At 37.6% G+C, this 24,196-nt stretch overlaps 1 protein-coding gene across 6 annotated transcripts in view; it reads right to left on the minus strand.

Moving 5' to 3' along the window:
- RHBDD1 (rhomboid domain containing 1) overlaps nucleotides 1-24,196 on the minus strand; it is a 183,233-nt gene that overhangs the window by 82,177 nt on the left and 76,860 nt on the right. For 5 of the 6 annotated variants that reach the window (XR_007951649.1, XM_051983440.1, XM_051983439.1 and 2 more), the window contains exons 4-5: nucleotides 17,231-17,319; nucleotides 12,588-12,644 (exon numbers count right to left, since the gene is read on the minus strand). Coding sequence is in view for 5 of the 6 variants with exons in the window: in XM_051983440.1 (XP_051839400.1) it covers nucleotides 12,588-12,644; nucleotides 17,231-17,319 (146 nt within the window). In the remaining variant the exon portion in view is untranslated. The remainder of the gene's footprint in view (nucleotides 1-12,587; nucleotides 12,645-17,230; nucleotides 17,320-24,196) is intronic. The other variant, XM_051983442.1, reaches the window with a different exon arrangement.

The following is a 24,196-nucleotide window of genomic DNA, read 5'->3' on the forward strand; positions in this document are numbered from 1 at the left end:
GCCCTGTTTGTAGTGGCTAGAAGCTGGAAAATGAATAGATGCCCATCAATTGGAGAATGGTTGAGTAAATTGTGGTATGTGAATGTTATGGAATATTATTGTTCTGTAAGGAATGACTAGCAGGATGAATACAGAGAGGACTGATGAGACTTATATGAACTGATGCTAAGTGAAATAAGCAGAACCAGGAGATCATTATATACCTCAACAATGATACTGTTTGAGGATGTGTTCTGATGGAAGTGGATCTCTTCAATAAAGAGAGCTAATTCAATTTCAATTGATCAAGGATGGATAGAAGCAGCTATACCCAAAGAAAGAACACTGGGAAATGAATATAAACTGCTTGTATTTTTGTTTTTCTTCCCAGGTTATTTTTACCTTCTGAATCCAATTCTCCCTGTGCAACAAGAGAACTGTTCGGTTCTGCACACATATATTGTATCCAGGATATACTGTAACCTATTCAACATGTAAAGGACTGCTTGCCATCTGGGGGAAGGAGTGGAGGGAGGGAGGGGAAAAATCAGAACAGAAGTGAGTGCAAGAAATAATGCTGTAAAAAATTACCCTGGCATGGGTTCTATCAATAAAAAGTTATTTAAAAAAAAAAAAAGAAATAATGTGAAGGGATTGCAAATTGAGTGATAATTCCATATGCCTGAATATCTGTCCTCATCTGGGAAAGTGGAAAGAATGAATCAGATTTTTAAGAAATGGATTATTAAATTGACATTGAAGATTGCCTTGGATCAAATGTTTGCTTGTAAGAAGAATTAGTTCTGTTCCCAGTGATCCGAGACTTTCCCCATATGAGCTGAGTTTGGTTTACTTTTATTTGAGAGAAAAAAAAAGGAAAGACCTTCTTTTGAAATAAAGGATAAGGATTTAAGAAATTATATATGACCATGTCCTTCCTTTTTAGCCCTTAGAAACAAGGATTGCTAATCCTGACAGCACCTTTGGAGTCTGCAGTCTGTAGGAGAGTGAGTGTTTACTAAGTACTAAAAGAAGCAGAGTGAAAGGACTTTATCAGTCATTACAGAAGACTGAGACTACAATCCAGAGGCTGAGAACACCAGGCTTAAAGGATCTGAAGAAGAACCTCAAGAATGGATTGCTAAAGACAATTTATAAGCTCTAAAATTGCTTCTGTAATTAGGAATGTTTTGATGGGAGGAGAGATTAATTGTGCTTAGAGGAATTTTTAACAATATTGGTGTTATACCTTTTATATATATTTCCAGAAAAGTTTATAGGGACCTCTCAATTAGAGGAAGTTGAATTAATATTTTTTTAGGATGAAGAAATTATTAATGTTAATTCTGATAGGGTTCTTTAATGTGAAATTAGGACAGTATATTCTATATTATATTTTTTTAATTGGTTGCTTTGAGTCATTTAAAAACTGTTCTCATTGCTTAGGGAGATTCTGAGAACAGTGATCTATGTCTTTGTCCCTTTAAACATAGTTAATACCTGAACGTGTTTTTATATAGATTGGCTATTGAGCATCTTAAAGTAAAATGATTTGTGTAATGTTTAATTTAAAACCCATCTACTTAGATATGAAGACAAATTGTGAACTTTCTAGGATGAATCTCTTACTGTTATCAATATAAGTATAGTCACTACTTATTTAGGATATGTGATCATTGAGAGTTGAATTCATCTGAAGCTTTGATTAATGAGACTTGCTGTTTGAGATAAAATTTCTTGGGACTGTAGTTGTTATTATTTGGAGTTTTGAATTCAGGTATGATTGTCTGATGGATCATCAAGCCAGCAATCCACCGTCTGAAAGGAATATGCCACAAGGTACGCAGAGGAATGTGATCCTGAATTGTTACATGTGGAGGTCAGTATCTGGGCAAGAGCTGGGAGGCCAACCTTAAGGGGATCCTTCTGACTCTATTTCGCAGTGGTGTTTCTTTGAATAAGAACCTACCTGATTATTTCTGAATCTGGCTATAAGATGGAATTATTAAACTAAACTAAAGATGCTTTATCCTGTCATGTATGTGCTCTCAGATTAAGGCCTGAAGGACAAGTTTTTAATTATAATCATGTCCCTGCTTTTTCCTCTTATAGCAAATTTCCGCAATCAAGGCAAGTATTCAGTAGATTTAAGATCTTACAGTTTCCTATCTGAAAATATGTGGTCATTATATCCTAAATAAGTGAGTATTTGGTCTAATCATTTATCTGCTGCTAAATACATTTATCTGTCTGTTTCTTTTAGCATTTTTGTTGTTGCTTACTTCCGTGATAGGCATTTTTATTTGTGAAAGGTTACCTACTCTAATTACTAGGGACACAAATAGTTGGGGTGATAGATGGCCCCAGATGGGAGGCAGGGGTACGAATCTCAATTTGTATGCTGAATAGGCTCATAAGACTTCAGGCCATGGTCAAAATAATTATTAACCAGATGACAAAGGCACTAGATTTGTTATAAAATTGAGAAAACATATAATTAGCAAGGAAAGGGCTTTTATAAGTTCCTTGGTGGAATTCACAATTTTCCAGTAGAAAAAGAGTACCCCATGAGATTCAGGCAAGCCTTTAGCTGGCAGGCTAACTCCTAAAAGGGACTTAACACACTAAAAAAATTAGATGTAGGAAGGAGAAGTTGAGTAAGAAAGCATAGTGGAGTTAGGGGCAATATGATATGGTATGGAGGAAGGGAAAAAGACACCACAAGGCAAGATGCTGGGGTGGACTGGCCCAGAGGGTGGCAGCCATGGGATGGTACATAAGTAGATTTACAGGGAAAATTTAACCTCAGGGACATGACTGGGATTTCCATAGTGGAGATATTGAAGAACATAAAGGGGGAAATCCAGTTAGATCTGGTCCTTTAGAAGATGGGATCAAGGAATCAAACAGACAGGTTCATTGATTCCTGATGAGGATGAATCCCAATAGAGAAAAAGGACAGACCAGATCCAGAGGGATCCCTGAAACTGAGAACAAGATGATTGAGGAAATGTATCAAGAATGATGTGAGAGGTCTTCAAAGGATGATAAATAAAGAAGAGAGGTTTTATGGGATGAACTGAGGAGGAGGATTGTGTGGGATCAACTGAGTGAAGACCTCTTATGGGAATATTGACTTAATTATGACTTGAGACTTTATAATAAAGTGAGCTATAGCTAAAAAGCTACAAGTGTTTGGTTGTCTTGAATGAACTTCTCTTCCTGTTTCCTACCACCTCTTAATTAGCATTTTAGTATTTCTTTTAAAAGTGATGATGGCTTTGAATTCTCTCATTCAGGGATATCTACTTGTGTAGCAGTTCTCTAGGGAACCTTGAAATTAAGAGTTTATTATTATTGATGTTTTTGAGATAGATAGATTCTGGGATTTCCCCAAATAATGAGAGAAAAAGTCAAGAGGAAGAGCTTCTGTTCCATTTAATTTTGTTTTGCAGTTTATGTTTTGTACTCCTTTTACTGACAAACATCTTGTCAGAAGGGAGATGCCCTTTCTCCTGAGGTGGTTATAAATCTCTTTTGCTTTTTCTCACTAAGTCTCTAATGGTTTTGTGGTCCATACTGTCCCACACAGGGGAAAGAGGAACACTGCCTAACTGCAAATTTCTGTTACTCACAGTTTGTTACTTGTCCATCTTTACTGCCGAGGAAAAAATGACATCAGGAAAATATCTTGACTTGCAAGTGTATTTAAATGAGGCAGAGCTGTGCAAAGTCAACAACCTTCCTCTCTCTTCTTGATCTAGAACAGGGCTTCTCAGAACTTTTTTTTACTGGAGATCCCTTTTTGCCTCAGAAATTTTTATGTGATCCCAGAAATATAGGTATAGAAATAGATATACAAATCATTTACTGATAATAAATTATACTTTCATGACCCCCACATTCAGTTACACAACCCCATATGGGTTGTGACCCATAGTTTAAGAAGCTTTGAACTAAAAAAATCCCAATGCTCCAAGCCACGGCAGCTATGCCATGCTATGCCAAGGAAACCTCTGCTCATTGGAATAATATTCTTTTCTAGTGTTATCCTCTCTTTATCCTCACCTATTTCCCTAATGAGACTTTATGCCTCTCTGTAGGGATTTCTAATCTTACTTACCAATCCCTATAATAAACCTCTTTTAGCAATCTAGGTTTTCGGGTTTGTAAATTCCTTTACAGAGAATCTGCGCCACCAGAAGGGGGTTTCCCAAAACTCCCCACCCTTGGAGGGGTGTAGGGGAGCCAAACCTCTCCATTTGGTTCCCTGAACCCCGAACTTGCCACTAGACCTTATCATTTAACTCCCTGACCACCAGAAACCCTAATCTCATTTTGGTTTCCTAAATCTAGACCTTATTATTTGGTTCCCTACGAAAACCTAAACCCCATCATATTTTTGGTCCCATACCGGGAGCCCTGGAAACTAGACTTCACCTCATCAAAAGTATGGCAAATTCAGTGCAGGATACTTTCTGCCATACATTTAATCTTGCCAGTTTGGCCTATGATACTCAAGTCCAGATGGCCATACACTTTCAGTGTGTCATTGAGACCCAGCTCTGCTAGAGACATCCCAGAGCCAATGTAAGCTACAAAAAATCTGGGTCAATCTGACCTACCCCTGTAGTAATTTATTATGAAGAGATCAATAGAGATTTTACTAGAAATGCAGCTGTACCCAGATTGTGGAGGAAATTTTCCTGGTCTAGCCTAGATTTCTCATCCTGAGGCCCTTAGGAAAAACTGGTTGGAATCAAATGCTTGGGACAGGCCTACTTTGCCCTTGTCATTATGGTAGGTGCCGAAGGAGACATGGAATCAAGATGCCCAAAGGGATCTGACATCCAGTTTGTGAGGAAAAAAGGACGACTCCTGAAAGTCAGGAAAGAGCACATAAATCAGCGTGAGGTCATCAGGTTTGTGTTTTAAGCTCTATAGGTATTCAGCAGAATCATAAATAAATGCAATCAAGGAAACCTTAACGTAGAATAATATGCCCGAAATCATCTAGAATAATAAAGAGAAATGACAAGGGCAGAGTTTTTGTCTCTGGTCCACATCCCCCATATGGCTGCCATGGGGATATTCCTAAAGCACAGGCCTGCGCATATCACCCCACTGCTGCAAGAGTTCCAGGGGCTCCCCTGCTGTCTCTAAAATGACATAGAAATTCTTCTGTTTGAGGTTTAAAGTCCTTTACAATGTGGCTACATGTAGATTATCTTCTACACTCTAAATTCTAGCCACTTTGGACTATTGGCTCAAAGAATTAGACATTCCATTCATTTCTCAGTTCCATGTCTTTGAATGCTCTCTGCCTCTCTTTCTCCCTCTTTCCCCCCTCTTCCCTTTTCTGTCTCTTCCCCCTCCCCCTGTCTCTCTCTCCATCTCTCTCTTCCTCTTTCTGTTTCTCCCTCTTCCTCTCTCTGTCTGTGTCTCTCTTGTGTCTGTCTGTCTGTGTCTCTCCCCCCATCCCTATCTCTGTTTCCTCTCTCTGTCTCTTTTTCCTTCTCCTTCTCCTTCCCAGGATTTCTCATTTCTTTCAAACACAAAGGACACCTCCTGCAGGCAATTCCCCTGCTCCAACCCCTACTGGAAATTACTTTGTATAAATTTGAGTCATTTTCCCCTGTTAATTTGTTTCCCTCCAATACAATGGGAGTGCCTTAAGGAGGAAAATTTTGTTTTGTTTTGTTTTGCCTTGTATCCCTAGGGCCTAGCATAGAAGTTGGCACAAACTTGGACCTAGTAATTTTTTTTTCTTTTTTAATTAATGAATGAAACTAAGAAAACACACACACAACTGGCAACAAATGTAGTATAAGCTATAGATGAAAATGAGATTAGCTTAAATTAGGCAACAAATTCAAGCTTGGGAGCAGTGAGAAAGAAAATTGGGACAAACAGAACAAGTCCAAATGGTGAAAAACCTTGGAAAACTTGGGAGGCTTGTACTTGATATAGTCGGCAAGGAAGAGTAGGCTTCTGAGCAGAGGATCATAGAATTTTAAGGATCTTACATATTATCCAGTACAACCCACCTCATTTTACAGCTGTACAAACTGAGGGCTGGAGTCAACCATTTGTCCATAGTTCAAATAAGTAAGTGGCAGAGTTGGGACCCCAGACCTAGGACCTCTGATTATCCATCCATACAACTGTTTCTCCCACTCAAAAACTGAGTCCAAATGAAAATGTGTTTAAGAAATATTAGTGTTAGAATAACACTAATAGTAATAGAATAACAAAATTCAGCAGCAAGAGATACAAAGAAAAGTTCCATTTAAAATAACTGTAGATAATATAAAGTATTTGGGAGTCTAGCTGTCAAGACAAGGTCAGGAACTATATGAACACAATTACAAAACACTTTCCACACAAATAAAGCCAGATCCAATCAATTGGAAAAATATCAAGTGCTCAGGGGTAGGCTGAGCAAATAGAATAAAAATGATAATACTACCTAAATTAATCTACTTATTCAGTGCTTCAAACTTCCAAGAAATTATTTTATAGAGCTAGAAAAAAATAATAACAAAGTTCATCTGGAAGAACAAAAAGTCAATAATCTTAAGGGAATTAATGAAAAAAATGCAAATGAAGGTAGCCTAGCTGTACCAGACCTAAAACTATGTTATAAAGCAGCAGTTATCAAAAACATTTAGTACTGGCTAAGAAAAAGAGTAGTTTATCAGTGTAATAGGTTAGATTCACAAGACATAATAGTCAATGTCTATAGTAAACCCAACTTCTGGGATAAGAAATCACTATTGGATCAAAATTGTTGAGAAAACTGGAAATTAGTATGGCAGAAATTAAATTAGTATGGGAGAAAAAAATTTGGAACACAAGGTTTTGTAGGGATGAATGTTGAAAATTATCTATACATATGTTTTGAAAATAAAAGGCTTTAATAAAAAAAAAATTAGTGCAGCAGTTATACTCAGAAGTGATCAGAGGGAAAAGACTCGCAGATGAACAGTCATTGAGGTGGAATCAATATAGGTATAGAAAAGACAGCTCAGTAGTGATGCAAGAGGAAGAAGGGTAAAACCAGGTTGTGTCTTTGGTAAATCGATGATAAAATGATTAAAATGCAAACTCAATAAAGGTCCTCCAATCAATCAATTGGCTAAGAATCTGCTCCATGCCAGGAGTACTTTACTTCATATTACTACCTTTCCCATATATTATATTACAGCCAAATGTGACTTTTAGGTGACATCTCACCTCTGGCTTCTATGCATTCACTGAAGCCCTTCCCTGTGCCTAAAAAACATATGCTCTTCTCATTTTTATTTTTCAGAATGACTCTCTTTCTTCAAAAGCTTAGCAAAAAGTGCCTCTTCCAGGTAAAACTTCCCTGATTCTCCAGACTGGCAGTATTCTTCCATTCCTCAAATTGGAGCAAGATATATCTTGCCACTGGATCCAGATGGCTCTGGAGGAGAAAGTGAGGCAAGTGACCTCAGTCTTTACGCACTTAAATCCAATTTACTTGCACGTTATAGCATCACCTCCCTGATGTCATGGTCCTCTTCTAGAACGCAGGACAAACAACAATATTCCTCAAATATTCCTACATCACTTTGTTCCCTTCATTCCCCATGCTATATTTTGTTTTTATGTGACATATTCTTCTCAATAGAAGAATAACATTTTAAAGATAGGGTCTATACAATTTTTATTTCTGCATATTCTCACCCACCAATCCTCAGGGTCTCACACAATTCCTTACACATAATAGGTGCAAAATTTTTCTTGAATGACACAGCCACAGAAAATATTTGGGTTTGAAATTGAATTTTTGAAATCAAGAATGTTTTTATTATAATGTCAGTGAAAGATCAGTGTACTATGCCAGGGGAGGTTAGGGCTGCTACATATTTTCAAGGATGATTCTCCCTATCTACTCCCTGGGTGATCTCATGCATTCCCATGCCCTTGATTATAACCCTCACATTGATGAATTCCAGATTTATCTTTCCATTTCTGACCCCTCTCCATGGCTATCTCTCTACATTTTTTGCTATCTTGAACATAGAGCTTAAAGACTCTATTATCATTTCCTTAAAATTATAATTCTAAGAATCTCATTTTTTTTTCCTTTTTCCAATCACCAACTGGAATATCTTGTGAATTGACTACTTAAAGAATTAATCTTTTCTTAATTATTCCAGGTTAACATAATGTGGTATCTAGTTACTATTAGTAATGAATGCAAGAAAGCAAGCCCACCGTCACCCTGACTGTCACAAACAGAAATAAGCTGTGAACACACTCACTGTTTGTGATTTAACACCAACAGAACAGTGTTTAAAAAAAAATTGTTACTGCCAAATTTATAAAATAATCTGTCCCATCCACTGTCAAAAAAAATGCCCCATGTTCTTAGTTTAATAAATAACAAGTTTTAGTAAAAAACCACATATTTATATATGTGTATATGTATGTATATGTGTGCATACATATATACATACACACATACACACACAATTAAGTCACTACCAATAGCTACAGCGTACCAGCTGATGGATGGTCTAACAGCATACAGTGGATCATAACTGGTGGTTATGAACTAATCTTTTCAGTAACACTTTTGTAGGGATTGAAACAACCCTATTAGTAGGGCTTTAAAACTGATAAAGAAAAAAAATTCAATAGGAAAACTGGGACCATTACCATAGCTCATGGGATACCAGAGGTGGAAGGAGACTCAGTAGTAATCTAGCCTAAGCCTTCTGAACTGGAGACACCCTTTACTACATACCCACATGGGACCTCTGCCCACTGCTCTAAGAACTCACCTTTGAAAGCAGCCAAAGTATTGCACTTTGGGGAGAATTCTAATTGTTCGTGCTTTAGTATATACTCCTCTAATTTGTTCTTCTTGATGTGTTGAAATATTTTTATTTGGTTATGATGACTAAGTTAATCATATGAAAGAACAATTAAAATTATAATCGGTCTCCATCATGTCATTGGTTGAAGAATGGCTAAACAAACACATGGTCTATGAATGAAATAGAATATCACTATGCCATTGGAAATGACCTAAGTGGCAACTTCAGAGAAATCTGGGAAGAAGCACTGTACAAATCAAGGCAGAGTGAAGTGAACAGGCCCAGGAGAAAATGTATACTACCACAACAATCTTGTAAAGCTAAACAACATGGAAAGACTTAAGAACTTTGATCAAAACAATGATCAAACATGATTCCAGAGGACTAATGATGAATCATTCTACCTAACTCTTGGCAGAATAGTAATGGATTCAAGATGAAGAATGAGACATATGTTTTTAGATAAAGCCAATGCAAGAATTTGCTATACCTGACTCTGTGTATGTGTGTTTATATATAAATATGTTCTGTGTGTATACATACACACACATATATTATGTGGGGATGGGATAGAATGTGATTTCACTATTTAAAAAATATTATTATTTTCTTAATTCTATCAGGCAAAGTTGATATCTAGTTACAAGAGATGTAACATTCTGTTACCCTGAGGAAGGAAGAACACCTGGATGGAGAAGACAGGAAAATAAATTGCTAACTAATGGAAAAGAAAAAAAAAAGCTTAAAATAGCTTTTTTGTCATTTTTACTCATTGCTTCTAGTTCTTATGCTACCTGGAACTAAGCAGAACACACCCTATTCCACCTTTTTTTTCAATTAGCTGTCTCAAAAATGTCTGATAATAGCTATAGTTGCTTCTCTTCTTCAGGTTAAATGGAAAACTATGCTTCCTTCTATGCATGTTATACATATCCCTCTCACTCTGTTCTCTTTCTCACCTATTCCTTACTAACTATACCTGAAATAAATTAATTTCCACTATTCCATAACTCATTAGACAAAGGCATAATGTTATTTGCCCAGGATTGTGTTTGTTAAGTGTTGATCCCATGTTACCAGTTACATCATAAATTTCTTGAGGATGTGAGGCATCTTTCTCCTTTTTTTTCTTTCTTCAATGGTCATTGAAAAGTGTAAATGATTGATGGGTTTAAAAAAAAAAAAAGATCTTTAGTACTTTGTGACCAAATAAAAAAAAAACAGCAGATTTGGATCTGTAGACCAAAACATAGGCTTCTTTGAAAGGGTGGATCCTTTGAACCCACTCTTTAAAATAAGCCCATAATGCTATATTTTGAACTCTATAGCTGTTCTAAATTGGCATGCGTGCAAAGTACATAGAGTACTTCCCAAGCCTGCTGATTCCCTAGCACGTCAACTGGCAATGTTCCAGCTACCCCAGCGTTCCATGGGATAACTGGAATGTGGTACATACAGCCCCTGACCTATGCATTTGAATCAGGCATTCTGCCCCACCTATTTACTGGAAAGGAAGGAGAAAAAACAATGCATTCTGTTCATCTCATTTAATATCACTTAACTTCAGAGGCACTCTTTCAGTATGGTTATGATATTTAGAAAATGTGCGAGGGTAGTCTTATTTAATTGAAGACAGTCCCTTACACTCAACAGTGTGAGCTAAATGGAAAGGCCTCTAAGCTAAGAAGGAGATGCCGCTTCTAGCTTGGACTTTACCATGACTGGGGCTTAGTCTTACACATTTTTTCATGCCTAAGACTCTTACTCACTACTCCTATTGTCAACTCTCCTTCTTAGTCCATTACCTCTTTTAAAATAGGAGTAATAATTTATTTTTAGCTTCTCTTTAGGGACAAATGAAATACTCTATCATATGTCTAAAAGAAATTTGAATCCCACATTAGAATAGAGTATTATCAAGCCATTCTCCAATTGATAAATGGTCAAAAGATATGAATGGACAATTTTTAGATGAAGAAATTAAAACAATCTCTAGTCATACAAAAATGCTCAAAATCACTATTGATTAGAGAAATGCAAAGACAATTCTGAGGTATTAATATACACCTCTCAGATTGGCTAAGATGACAGGAAAAGATGGTGATGAATGCTGGAGGGGATGTGGGAAAACTGGGACATTGATGCATTGTTAGTGGAATGTGAATGAATCCAACCATTCTGAAGAGCAATTTGGAACTATGCTCAAAGGGCCATCAAACTGTTGACATCCTTTGATCCAGCAGTGTTACTACTGGGCTTATATCCCAAAGAGATCATAAAAAAAGGGATAGAATCCACATGTGCAAAAAATGTTTGTGGCAGCCCTTTTGTAGGGGCAAGAAACTGGAAACTGAATGGATGCCCATTAGTTGGAGAATGGCTGAATAAGTTATAGTATATGAGGGTTTTGGAATATTATTGTTCTATAAAAAATGATCAGCAGGAAAATTTCAGAGAGGCCTGAAGAAACTTGCATGAACTGATGTTAAGTGAAGCAAGTAGAACCAGGAGATCATTGTACACGGCAACAACAAGATTATACAATGGTCAACTGTGATGGACGAGACTCTTTTTCAACACTGAGATGATTCAAGCCAATTCCAATAAATAGACTTGTGATGGAGAAAGCCATCTACATCCAGAGAGAGGACTACGGGGACCGAATGTGGATCACAACATAGTATTTTCACTTCTTTTATTGTTGTTTGATTGGCTTTTTTCTTTCTCATTTTTTTCTTTTTGATCCTATTTTTCTTAAGCAGGATGATAAATGTGGAAATATGCATAGAAAAACTGCACATGTTTAATATATATTGGATTGCATTCTATCTAGGATAGAGGAAGAGGGAAAAAACCTTGAAATATAGGGCTTTATAAGGGTGAATGTTAAAAACTATCTTTGTATGTATTTTAAAAATTAAAAGCTTATTATTAAAATTTTTTTAATTTAAAAAAAGAATAGAGAATTATTTTTATCATCATTATCACCATCATCATTATTTAAAAATAGCAGATTGCAGCAAGTATTCTTTGTGTCAACCTTTTAAAGAATTCTGACTTTGTTGATGTGAGCATTCACTCCTCCACCATCAATGGAAACTGCTCTAAAATGTTAGAACTGCTAGACATCTTCTAGGATTGTTGGGACCAAAAAAAAAAAAAAAAAAAAAAAAGCCACCTCCCCTATAGTCAAGGTAATGATGAGCACCTCTGCATTTAGGCAAATGGATCCTTAACCCACCAATACACAATCCATTAATGGGATTGTATTTGAAGCCTCCCCAACTTAACAGGATCAACCAGAACTTAAGCTTCCCTGGCAGAGCTTCTATGCTGCAATGCTACAACCTAGTACTATTCAATGAATAATAATAAAATTACAACAAATGGAATAACCACTTATGTTATTAATATGTTAATAAACTATTATCTTGATAATGAAAAAATAATAAACTGGTATATTAATAAATAGAATAATCAGTTATATTATCAATATATTAATAAACCAGTACCTTGATAATAATTAAGAAAATAATAAATTGATACATTCATAAATGGAATAAGCAATAACAGGTAGTGCTGAATTTGGAGTAAGAAGAAGTGGGTTCAGGTTTAAGCTCAGACACTTACTGGTTAAGTGAGGAGGGAAAGTCACTTAACCCTAATTAATTTCATTGGAAGTAGTTTCCCACACAGATGAAATCATATAAAAGAAAAATTTTAAAACCATTGTTGAAATTATTTTCATAAAGTACTTACCCATATTATTATAGTAATGCTGTTGTCTTGGGTAATGGGCATTCAAGGGCAAAATGCCTAAATCAAGAAAAATAAAAAGGGGCATAAAGTATTTTTATACTTTATAAATTATACTCATATGTAGAATATATAGAAGAAAACAAAAAAAGTTCCAAAAGGCATGTAAACAAATCAGAGCAATTTTGTTACAACCTTGTTCAATTTAATATATACTTTTTAAAAAACCACTGTAGGTGAAAGAAGTTCCTAGTTTCATAAACACAAGCCAACTTTTTTCTTCCTCTTAAATTGAAATATTTGTATTTGGTGATGATGGCTAAATTCACAATTTTTAAAAATCACAATTTAAAATTATAATCATTTTGCTGATATCTGGTGTAAAATACAAACATTTTTTAATGTTTTCAACTTTTCCAGAAAAAAGAAATGTTTGTTTTCTCCCTTAACACTTAATCTGCTGGAAGTAGCTGCTTTCAATCTCTAGACTTATTATCCTATAATCCCATGACTGCATTACTTGAAAATAAGTACAAATTCACTATGTTTCTGAGGTTATAAATACATTTTTAAAATAAAAAAATCAATTAAACTCTCTTCCAAAAACAAAAAGAGAAAAATTGATAAAAACAATATTCATTGGGGAAAATTCCATTTCTCATCTTCAACAATAGCTAACAACTATAAAGCAACGTGCCCCGTAGGTACTGTATTCAAATACTTTTATAATTATTATCTCATTTGATCATCAAAACAATTCTGGGAAGAAGGTGCTATTATTATCTCCATTTTACATTTTGAGGAAACTGAGGCAAACAGGACTTAAGTGATTTGCCCAGAGTTACTTAGCTAGTAAGTGTCTGAACAGAGGTCATCTGCCTCTAGGACTGGCATTCTATCAAGTGCATAATCTAGATGCCCACTATTCATCCTGCACCAAGTTGGCATTTTTTTCATAACCTAGCTGTCCACTATTCATCCTTCACCAAGCTGACATTTTTTTTTTTTGCATAGCCTGAGTGCCCACTATTCATCCTGCACCAAACTGGCATTTTTTGCATAACCTAGATGCCCACTGTTCAATCTGCACCAAGCTGGAATTTTTGGCATTATCTTGCAAGAAACTGGCAATTTTTTTCTTTTTGAGGGGGGATACATGAAGAATTTTTTTTAAATGATTAGGACTGCTGAAGTGTTAATTTGGCATAGGTTGCAAAAGAAACAGATGATCAGGGGAAAACAAGGACTCTGATCTTGTTCTTCTCATTCCTGTTGAAGAAGCTGACCTTTGCAAGGACTTTCTGGAGTCAAAAGTGTATGTTTAACTAGAACCGCAATCGTAGAGCTGACCTTGGAGCAGACAGAACCTATCACCAAGAGGTGATGTCTGAACTTCCTTCTCACATTCTGATTCCCTGCCCCCAGGGAAGGCCAAGGTAGAATTAAACAGAGGGATATGAGGTCAACCTGAGTAGATCAATCATCTTCAAGAGGGAGAGATGGTGACCACAATGGACCTCTTAGAACCACTGTACATTTCTGATAAAGATCCTGTGTAGTGTTCTCTCTCAGGATTATAGGTTCTTCCCCAGCAGCCTTTTCTCAAAAGAAAAGGAGCTCTTTCCTCCAATTGGCAAGTTTCCCCTGGATCCTCTATTTGAGGGAGCACTTAATACTTATAAACTATGCTTATTACAACCCAGACCATCTCATGGCTGGACTAATAACCACAATAGCTAGCATTCATATAGCGTTTTAAGGTGTGCAAAGTGATTTATATGTTTTTAAACATTTATTAAGCATCTACCATTGTAAAAAAAATTTTAAGCATTTATTAAATTTCATTTATTTATTAAGTGCAAAATTTTAGAAGCATTTTTTAAGTGTCTCCATGCTTTGCCAGTTAAGTAATACTGGGCAGACAGGTGATGCAATAGCTAAAGTACCAGATCTGGAGACAGGAAGATATTATTCTTGAGTTCAAATCTGCTCTCAAATACTTTATAGCTGTATGACCTTGGGCAAGTCACTTAATGCTGTCTGCCTCAGTTTCTTCATTTGGGAAATGAAATGGAGAAGGAAATGGCAAACCACTTCAATATCTTTGCCAAGAAAAATCCCATATGGGGTCACAAAGAATCTGAAAAATGAACAACAAAAAGTGCTTTACTTATATGTTAATTCATTTCATTCTCTTATTTAACTCATTTGGATTACTTCTCTACCTTGATCCCAAATGAGTAATTTCTCCAATACTTTTCAGCATTATCTTCTCCAATTACAATGTGAATTTTATGAGTTATCTTCCCCAATTAGAATGTGAATTACTCAAGCACAAGCATAATCTTTATTTCAGCTCATGCTTGTTTCCCCAGTTAGGCACATAGTAAGTGCTAAATAAATGCTCTATCTTAGGGCTAAAAGTACCTTTAGAGACCATCTATTCCAATCTTCTCATTCTACAAGGAATAAATGGGATAAAGTCCACCAGTTTTGGCAAAAGAGGCAAGTACAAATTTCACCCTTGACATTACTTTAGATAAGTCACTTAAGCAATCTCTCCAGATCTCAGGTTTCCTTATCAATAAAATGAGAGGGCCAGACCAGGAAAATTGAGGTCTTGATGTGATTTATTCAGAGTCATGGACATATTAAATAGAAGAACTGTGACTTAAAACTAAAATTTCTGTTAATTGGTCCACTGCTTTCTTCAAACTGTTTGCAGACCCATCTGATATAAATATAAAAAGTCTTGAGTATTGAAAAGAAAAACTTACCTAGATTTTTCACCCATGAACATAAATCCGTCAGCCACAAAAAAACCACATTAAAAGAAAGCATATGCAACTGGGAACCAGATCTCTTTTGCAATCAAAGTCCCAAACTTTCAAAAATAAACCTTGTTAAGATATTTCCACAATCACATCTCCTCTCAAAGGAAACCCAAATGGAGAGCACTTTCATTGAACAATATTCACTTGACTTTCAATACTGCAATAAGCAAATATCAGACTCTTGGACATATATATCATGGTAGATTGCAAGGCCTCCAGGCAAAGGGAAACTAAGCCAATACTAAAAGAGACAGTGGTGGTCTGAAAACTTTCTGATATTGTGAATACTTTATGTAAATGATCATAAACAAAACCCATAAAAGCTAATTATTTGTGGATCAAGAAAAGGCAAAATATTCTCAAAGAGATGAAATGTAAGACCTTTCCTATTTCCTGTAAGTCAATTTTTTAGCATAATATTTTCTTTAAATATTGTAAATCCAATTAATATTTACTGTAGATGGAAAGGGGAGAAGAAAATTACATATTTTCTAAAATGGGGGGAGGTTCTCTGAAAATAAAAAAATAATAATAATAATTGTTGGTAAAAACAACTTCCAGATTTGTTTTTTGTTTTTTCTTAGCCTGTGCAAATTTATATCATGAAGGAATCCTAAATGCTATGCAACTGGCTTTCCATCCCATTTCAGGGAAGACTTGTGCATAGTCAATTTTTATAATATTAAAGAGGGTCAGTGATGTAATTTAAGAGCTAGAGATGGCCTTGAAGCTGCAAGACTTGGACTTGAATTCTGCTTTTGAATCATATTAGCTACTATAAAGCACTGATTCTGGGGTCAGGAAGACTAAAATTTAAATCTGATCTCTGGCACTTTCTAAATGGATGATCCTGGGCAAGTCACTTAACCATTATGCAATGGAGACAATTATAGTACCTACCTCTCAAGGTTGTCGTGAGGATCAAATAAGATAATATTTATAAAGTATATAGAGTGTTTGGCACATAGTAGGTGCTTAATAAATGCTGGGTTTTATATACAGCAGTGTTTGGCATATAGTAGGTGCTTAATAAATGCTGGGTTTTATATACAGCAGAGTGTTTGGCACATAGTAGGTACTTAATAAATGCTAGGTTTTATATACAGCAGTGTTTGGCATATAGTAGGTGCTTAATAAATGCTGGGTTTTATATACAGCAGAGTGTTTGGCATATAGTAGGTACTTAATAAATGCTGGGTTTTATATACAGCAGAGTGCTTGGCACATAGTAGGTGCTTAATAAATGCTGGGTTTTATATACAGCAGAGTGCTTGGCACATAGTAGGTGCTTAATAAATGCTGGGTTTTATATACAGCAGAGTGCTTGGCATATAGTAGGTGTTTAATAAATGCTGGAGTATTCCCTCCCTTTCATTCTAATGGGATTGTTTAAGACATTAAGGTGGAGAAGAGGTGCTGACCTGAACTGCCGGGGAGGAACTTCCTCACCCAAGAGTACCTTCTCCCAATGAAACCCAGAGTCCAGTCCCCATCCTTATGGCAGCCCACCAAACGGGCTGTTTTAAAGACCTCAGCACCTGCCATCTTCTCGGACACGTGGAGGTTCGTCAGGTAGCTCTAAGGCTGAGAATTTAGATTCTCATCCCTCTACCTGGAAAGCGTGAGACTTAAGCCTCCAATTTGCAGCTTTGTCCTCTCGGGGAGGTTTAAGGCGTACTGAACGGCAGCAGCTGTTTGCATTTTGGGGCTCGGATTTGGGCTGGGGTGGATTTACTTTCAGCTGTGGAACCACCCGGCAGGTAAGAAAGCTCTCAGCGCCAGGAGAAGCTTCGGGTCCTGTTTGCCCAGTACCTGCACACGCTTCCATGATCATCTTCAGGGGCCCCAGAGTGTACATTAATCCAACGATAATGCCCGCCAGATGCCCGGCAAAGGACGTCCTAGGAGGAAAGGAAACCCTTTGTGAGTGTTTGCGCGGGGGTGATTAGACACGTTCTGTCCTCTCATTATCGCCAGGTCTCAATCACTCAGTTCGCAGCCTTTGTTCCCCGGGACGCCTTTTGCGCCGGACAGGGAACGTCTCCCACCTTTGGGTCTGTCTTTTAATGCTGATGGATCCCAGCCCGCCCAAGTGGAAACACGCAGACCGAGCTGGGAGAGTGAGGGGAGCGGGGGGAGCCGGGCAGGGGGAGGCAGAGGAGCTGGCCGGGGGCCGAGGACTCCTGGGGATCCCTCGGCAGAGAGAAAATAGGAGAAGTCTGCTCCAGTCAATCGCGGAGCTTTCCTCGGATGCAGTTGGGTCTCTCCCTGTGAACCACGTGCAGTCGGTTTGCCTGCGCAGGGCGGAATATGCCCCAGCCCGCCAGTGGGAGGGACGGGCTCTCTGTTTTCCAGGCACAGGTGACGGCTACGTTTGTGTCGGGAAGCGGGGCGTCCGGAGTAAACAACGACAACAACAAACAATAAGGTTCCCTCCCCCCCCCTTCCAAACCGGAACCGGTCTGGGGCTGCGGCTGCCCTGGGACTGATACTGAAGCTTGGGTGGTTTGACAGGCATTGAAACTCCTCTTGAGTTCTTAGAAACCAATCCTCCCTCTGACACACGCTGGCTCTGGGGCCTTAGGAAAGCCACAGTCCCTCAGTGCCGAAGTCAGCTCTCCAGGGCTACGTCTGGTAGAAATTGTACACTTGACGAGTTCAAAATTGAACTCCTTATCGTCCACCCAAATCCTCCCATCTTAACTTCCCAATATTACCACCAATTTCCTAGGCTCACAACTTAGACTTGAGCTCTCTGTCTGTCTGTCTCTGTTTCTTTCTCTCGCTCTCGCTCTCGCTCTCTCTCTCACACACACACACACACACACACACACACACACACACACACACGTCTGATCTTCCAATCTGTTTCCAAGTCTGGCAATTTCATCTTTATAACATTTCTTATATATGCCATTGCTTCACAATAATTTTTCAAAATCTCCCTTCCTTCTTTTCCTTCTTTCTTTTCTTCCCTTTCCTCTTCTTTTTCTCCTCCCTTTCTCTTTTCTTTGTCCCTACCTCTCTCCTTCCCTCCCTCCCTCCCTTCCTTCCTTCCTTCCTTCCTCCTTTTCTCCTGTTTTTTCTTCCCTTTCTTTCCTTCCTCCCTTGCTGTCTTTTCTTTTCTTCATCTCTCCCTCCTTTCTTTTCTAACTTCCTTCTTTCCTGTCTTTTCTTTCTTTCCTTCTTCCCTCTTTCCCTCAAGCAGATTTACACTCCCCCCCCTCCCCCTCTTAAGCACCCCAGGGAATCCACCACTCCCAGATACCATATTGATGTCAAATTTAATGTGGATACCTGATCAACATAACCCTCTGCAACTCAGGTTTCCAGAGGTCAAGACATTCAAATTTATTTTCAAATAAAAATTACTTTCAAATAAGCCTCTTTCAATGATTCCTCAACTTTCTCTACCTTTAAAATGACAATATTTCTGGGGAGGATGGAATAATTTAAAATTGGTTTCACAGCCATCATGGTAGCATTTAGCCAGCTCTTTGCAACAGCTTATGTGAAGTCTATTTCCTCCATCTCCTAACCTTCAATAGTGTTTTAAGTCTTCAGTCCAATTACTCAACCATCCCATCCCATTCATGGCTTTCTCGATGCTTCAAATAAGGGGAAGGAAAGAGAACATAAATGTAGCAGGCAAGAGTGAGAAAAGAACAAGCATCTCTGAAAAGTTCTCACAGCATCAACTGTCAAGTGTACCGTGCCGTTTTCTGCTTATTTTGTGAACATATTCATAAAATTCAATTGTCTATAATTCTTTAGTATTTTCATAAGGAAACTGCTACTGGATACCACTTCCTCCTGGATATTTTCTACTCCCTGGGTTTTCTGGGAAGAGAACGGCTTTCTCTTGGCTTTCTTCCTACTTGGCTGGTCAATCTTTCTCAGATTCCTCTCATGATATTACATGTCACTTCCTTTAACAATGGCATATCCAGTGGTCCCTCTGGGGCCCTCTTTTCTCTGGGTCATCTCATCAGCTCTCAGGTCATCAATTCATCATTTTTATGCTGATGTCCCTCTCTATCTATTTAGATCTAAGATATATAGAAACTCTCCTGAATTCTGGTCTAGTAGCACCATGGTACATTCCAAACCAGATATCCTATGGATAGCAATTCCCAACATGTCCACAAAAGAACACACCTTCCCCCCTACCGACACACCCCAATTCACCTCTCTTCCTAATGCCTCTATTTCTGTTAAGGACATCTCCATTCTTCAAATCACTCATGTACACAACTTCGGAACCATCCTCTTCTCTTCTCTCTTTCTTAATGAATCTAATCAACTGACAGTTCCTTTTCACTACCCCCCAAATCACCAGCTTCCATATCCTTGTTGAAGCCCTCATTGCGTCTTAGTGATGATTTCCCCAACCCAAATCTCCTCTCTCTTTAATCCATCCTCCAAACAGCTGCCAAAGTGATATTCCTAAATCAAAGTCCAGCTCTGTCTCATTTGCTCAAAAAAACAAAAAAACAAAAACAAAAAAACTTCCAGTGGCTCCATACTGCCTTTAAGATGAAAGGGGTATGCTGAAATACTTCACAATCTGGCTTCAGCTTACATCTCCAGGCTTATAACTTAAGTCCCTGTTATCTACTCTATATTTCAACCAAATTGGCTAACTGGTTGTTGCTCAAACATATTACACGTCCACTTATGTATACAGGCTATCCCCTTATGTTTTTAATATATTACATGTATATATTATGTGTATATATATATGCATATACTTATTATATTTATATACTATACTACTATTATATTTCTGTTTATGCTTTCTCTTTCCCCCTGCCTGTTGGAACCTCTGATCCCCTTCAAAGCACAGCTCAAGTGCTAGCAAAACTCACCAGAACTCTTACTCCAACTCTTCCCACCAAGCTGTAGTGTACCCCACCATAATATTACTTTATATTATATATAGTATATATATATTATACTGTGTATGTATGTTGGATTTACCTAGATAGTTCCCCAAGTAGAATGAAAGATTTTAGAATACAAGGACTATTTCATTTTTTCCTTTTTATTGCTACTTAATAAATACTGGTTGACTGATTAATAGAAACCAGGGATAGAAGGAAGGAGGAGTGATAAAAAAGAAGAAATAGCAAAATGGAAATATTTGGAGAGAAAATAACTCAGATGTCAGAATGATTTAATGCAAAGAAAACATAACATCATCTGGTCAAAGATGATTCACACAGAAATAGCTTGAAACCTAGAGATGATCACAGTAGGCTCTGTATAAAGGGGAGGATAATTTGAGGAAGTTCACTGGGTGAATCACCAAAGGAGTGGGAATGGTACTAATTCAGGATATATCAAGAATCACAAGAGTCAGAGTAAAGACTGGTGGTTTGCACCTGTAGACCCATTAGAAGAGGACCTTGCTTCATTGGTAACCATGTGAGCCAAAAAGATAGGGAAAAAGATAGCCAAAAAGGGAGGGAAAGAGAAAGTCAGAGAAATAGAACATATACTTTAAAGACCAAGGGAGCAGACTCATGAGCTTGGACTGAGAGTAGAAGCACATGAAGGTTAAAGAAATTACATTGTTGTGTTCAGTTTGAGAGAATAAAGAATAATGGTTTGGAATTTGAAGATGGGCTTTAGAATCGTGGCCCTGCCAGTTATTTTCTGTGTGACCTATGTCAAGTCACTTAATCACTGGAAGCCTCAAGGTACAGTTTCCTTAAATAAGAAGGGTTGGGTTATTTGGCCTCCAAATTCCTATGAAGCTCAAAATTTATGATCCCATGACCTTGAAAGTAGCTTAAAACCCAATGTTTTCTGCGCAGCAAGGAAAACAGGTTGGGCACTCTAATCTGCCTCACTGAGTTTGTGTGATGGTAGAAAAACTGCTAAAGAAGGAGAAAACTACAGCTGAATTTGAGTGGTCCCAGTTGGAGAGGAAATCTATGACAGCAGAACATTTCTGGGGAGGCTCATGTTTGGGATTACTTGAGGTCCATTTTGATCCCAAAGACATTTGAGATAGATAATAAAGCTTGAGAATATTTGAGGGTTTTTTGAAGGTAAGAACCAAAGTGGATTACAGAACTGCAAATTCAGAGTGGGAAGGGACCTTCAGATGAGAAATGGGAAACCCTAAGGACTCATCCAAGAATTAAAACCCAGATATAGATTCTCATATTCTCCCTCTCTCTGTTTCTGTCTCTCTTTCTCTCTTTTCTCTCCATCTCCATCTCTGTCTCTGTCTCTCTCCCCTTTTAACACATTTTTCCAAATACAGAACTTTCCACTGAACTATGCTACCATCCTAACCAATCAAGTTATAACACAAGCAAACAAGAAAGACCTCTTTCCATGTTTTCCAGTAGACTGAGCTCCTTGAGGACAAGGACTATCTTATTGCCTCTTTTGTATCCCTAATGCTTAGGACTGTGTCTGATACATACTAGGCTCTTACTGAGGTTGCTTGTTCTTCATTTTTTTTTTTTTTTTGAAACAGACCAATGATATCCCAGAGTGATATCTTGTCTTACATGAGGACCGGATTTAAGTGAGACAAAGTTGCACCAAGTCATCAGTCTCGCTCTTCCAGAGTCACTGAAATCCAGTGGGAAGAACAAAAGTCAGGACAACTGACAGTGTCCTGGCTTGCAGGACTTAATATCTTCGTTGTTTGCCCAAGCTCTCTGTGCTTCAGCCACCTTCAAGGCCAAGGGAACAAAATGTTCTCATACAGCCAGACCATCAGGGAACATCTCTTATACACCTGGTTCATACTAAATGTTTATTGATTGACTGATGGATTCTACAATACCCATAGTTCACAAACATGTGGCATAGGTGGGAAGCTTCATTTAGCTCCAGGACCTATAGAATCTTACACAAGCCACTTTTAATTTCTCTGTGTTTCAGTTTCCTCATCTGTAAAACAAAAGGGTTGTGCTAACTGATCTTTAAAATCCACCTTAGCACTAAGTTCTCTAGCTCTCTGAAATGTGAAAAAGAATAAGCTCTCCCACCCACAGACTTTCCCATAGTATCTGAAACAGTATATGAGGGATTACTGAAGTTATTTTCACCAGATGTGGAATGTGACAAAAGGAATGATACCTATGGGGATTTAAAGGCCTTGGTTCTAAGGAACATTTCAGTCAACAGGGAAGGAACTTAATTTGGAATGAAATGGGACTGTCGCAAATTTTCAGAAGGGGGAGAGAGGGGGAAAAATCTAGAAGATATCTCTTCCCATTATCCAGTCAAATGCACACAGCTCTAAAACCCAAACTCCCAGATACATCAAAACAGATATAGGAAGAAACACTGTTAAGAGGACAATTAGTTCTTCAAATATATGAATAAATTTAAAAAGCATTTGTTAAGCTCTTATTACATACCTCCCACAGCATAACTAATGGTTCAGTAAAGAGACTTATTCCTTTTGGTAAATACATGGAATGTCATAAACCACTTAGTGAAAGAGCTATGGGATCACACACTTAGCACATCTCTTCCTAAGGGAAACAGCATGAAACCTGGTATTCTTTGGCCCTCAGCTTTTCCAGAGGAATTTAATAAATTGTTTGTTTAAGCTGGATGAAACCCCAATACTATTTTCAGAGAAGAAAAGGGGAGAGAGAGGGAGGAATTGTTATGAATTGTCGAATGTGGAGAATCAACCAGGACTGGTGTTTATTTTTATATTGTAAAGCACTGAACTTGAATTCAATAACAGAGTTTAAAAAATGCATATCTGATGTACCATTTAATCACCTTTCACAGAAGATTATTAATATCATATCAATGTTAAAAGGTGCAGGAGGAATATTTCTTTTTCATACCCAAACCAAGTGCTTCATCTTGAACCTCATTTAGAAGTCAAAGCTTAATACAATTTAACAAAATTAATTTCTTAACTCTCTAAATGACTTTTAAGAAGCTGAAATCATAATGGAATGGAGGGAGCTGATTATGGCAAAGAAGTCAAGCCAGTGAAAGAGAGTCTTAGGTCATCTTCAAATATAAAGACATGTATAACTGTTCCATTTCAACAATTTAAAAGATCTTATTGTGGGTTTAAAAAGACTGCAAATAAAAAATACAAAAGAAGATGGAGGAATATGATAATCATCAAAACTGAGTATCTGGGGAGAGGCAGGGAGGAATGAAAGGAGGGGAGGAAAAGTAGACTGAATGATCCTAGCAGCGAGAAGGAAATAACACTCATCTGTGGAGGAATATTGACTTTTTCCTCACATCAGTGGTAGTCATTTAGCAAATTAACTCCTTTAGTCACAGAAAGGTATCTAATGTCTTGTGAGAGATAACATACTTTCAAAGGGTAAGAAAATTAATTCTTCCTTCTTGACAAAAACAGGCCAAATATCTAAACACTGCAACATTCTTGTGTACTATAGTACAGAGGATATAGGCAGAGAAACTTCCCCATTGAGTTTAAGACCACTAGCTGCTTAAAAATTGGACCCAGACTGGTAGACACGTGCTTGGCTGGGTGATCAGATATTGGGTTGTTCCTAAATAAGAGCACTCATTCTTGATCAAGAAGAAGACATGTTGTGGGCCTACAGGGTACTAATAGGAATTTGGGGGAAGAGGGAGACACATTTGAGAACATCCCTATCCAAGCTATTATCGTGCTCTGCTGATTTGCGAATGCAAAGGGAATAGTTTGATTGTGTTTCTGCAACCATAGATATAATTAGAAACGCATGGGCAGAAGCCTTAAATAAATCCAGTGTCACAGCATACCCAGAATAATGATGCTCT

Source organism: Antechinus flavipes, chromosome 3 (assembly GCF_016432865.1).
Source record: "Antechinus flavipes isolate AdamAnt ecotype Samford, QLD, Australia chromosome 3, AdamAnt_v2, whole genome shotgun sequence".
Taxonomy (NCBI): domain Eukaryota; kingdom Metazoa; phylum Chordata; class Mammalia; order Dasyuromorphia; family Dasyuridae; genus Antechinus; species Antechinus flavipes.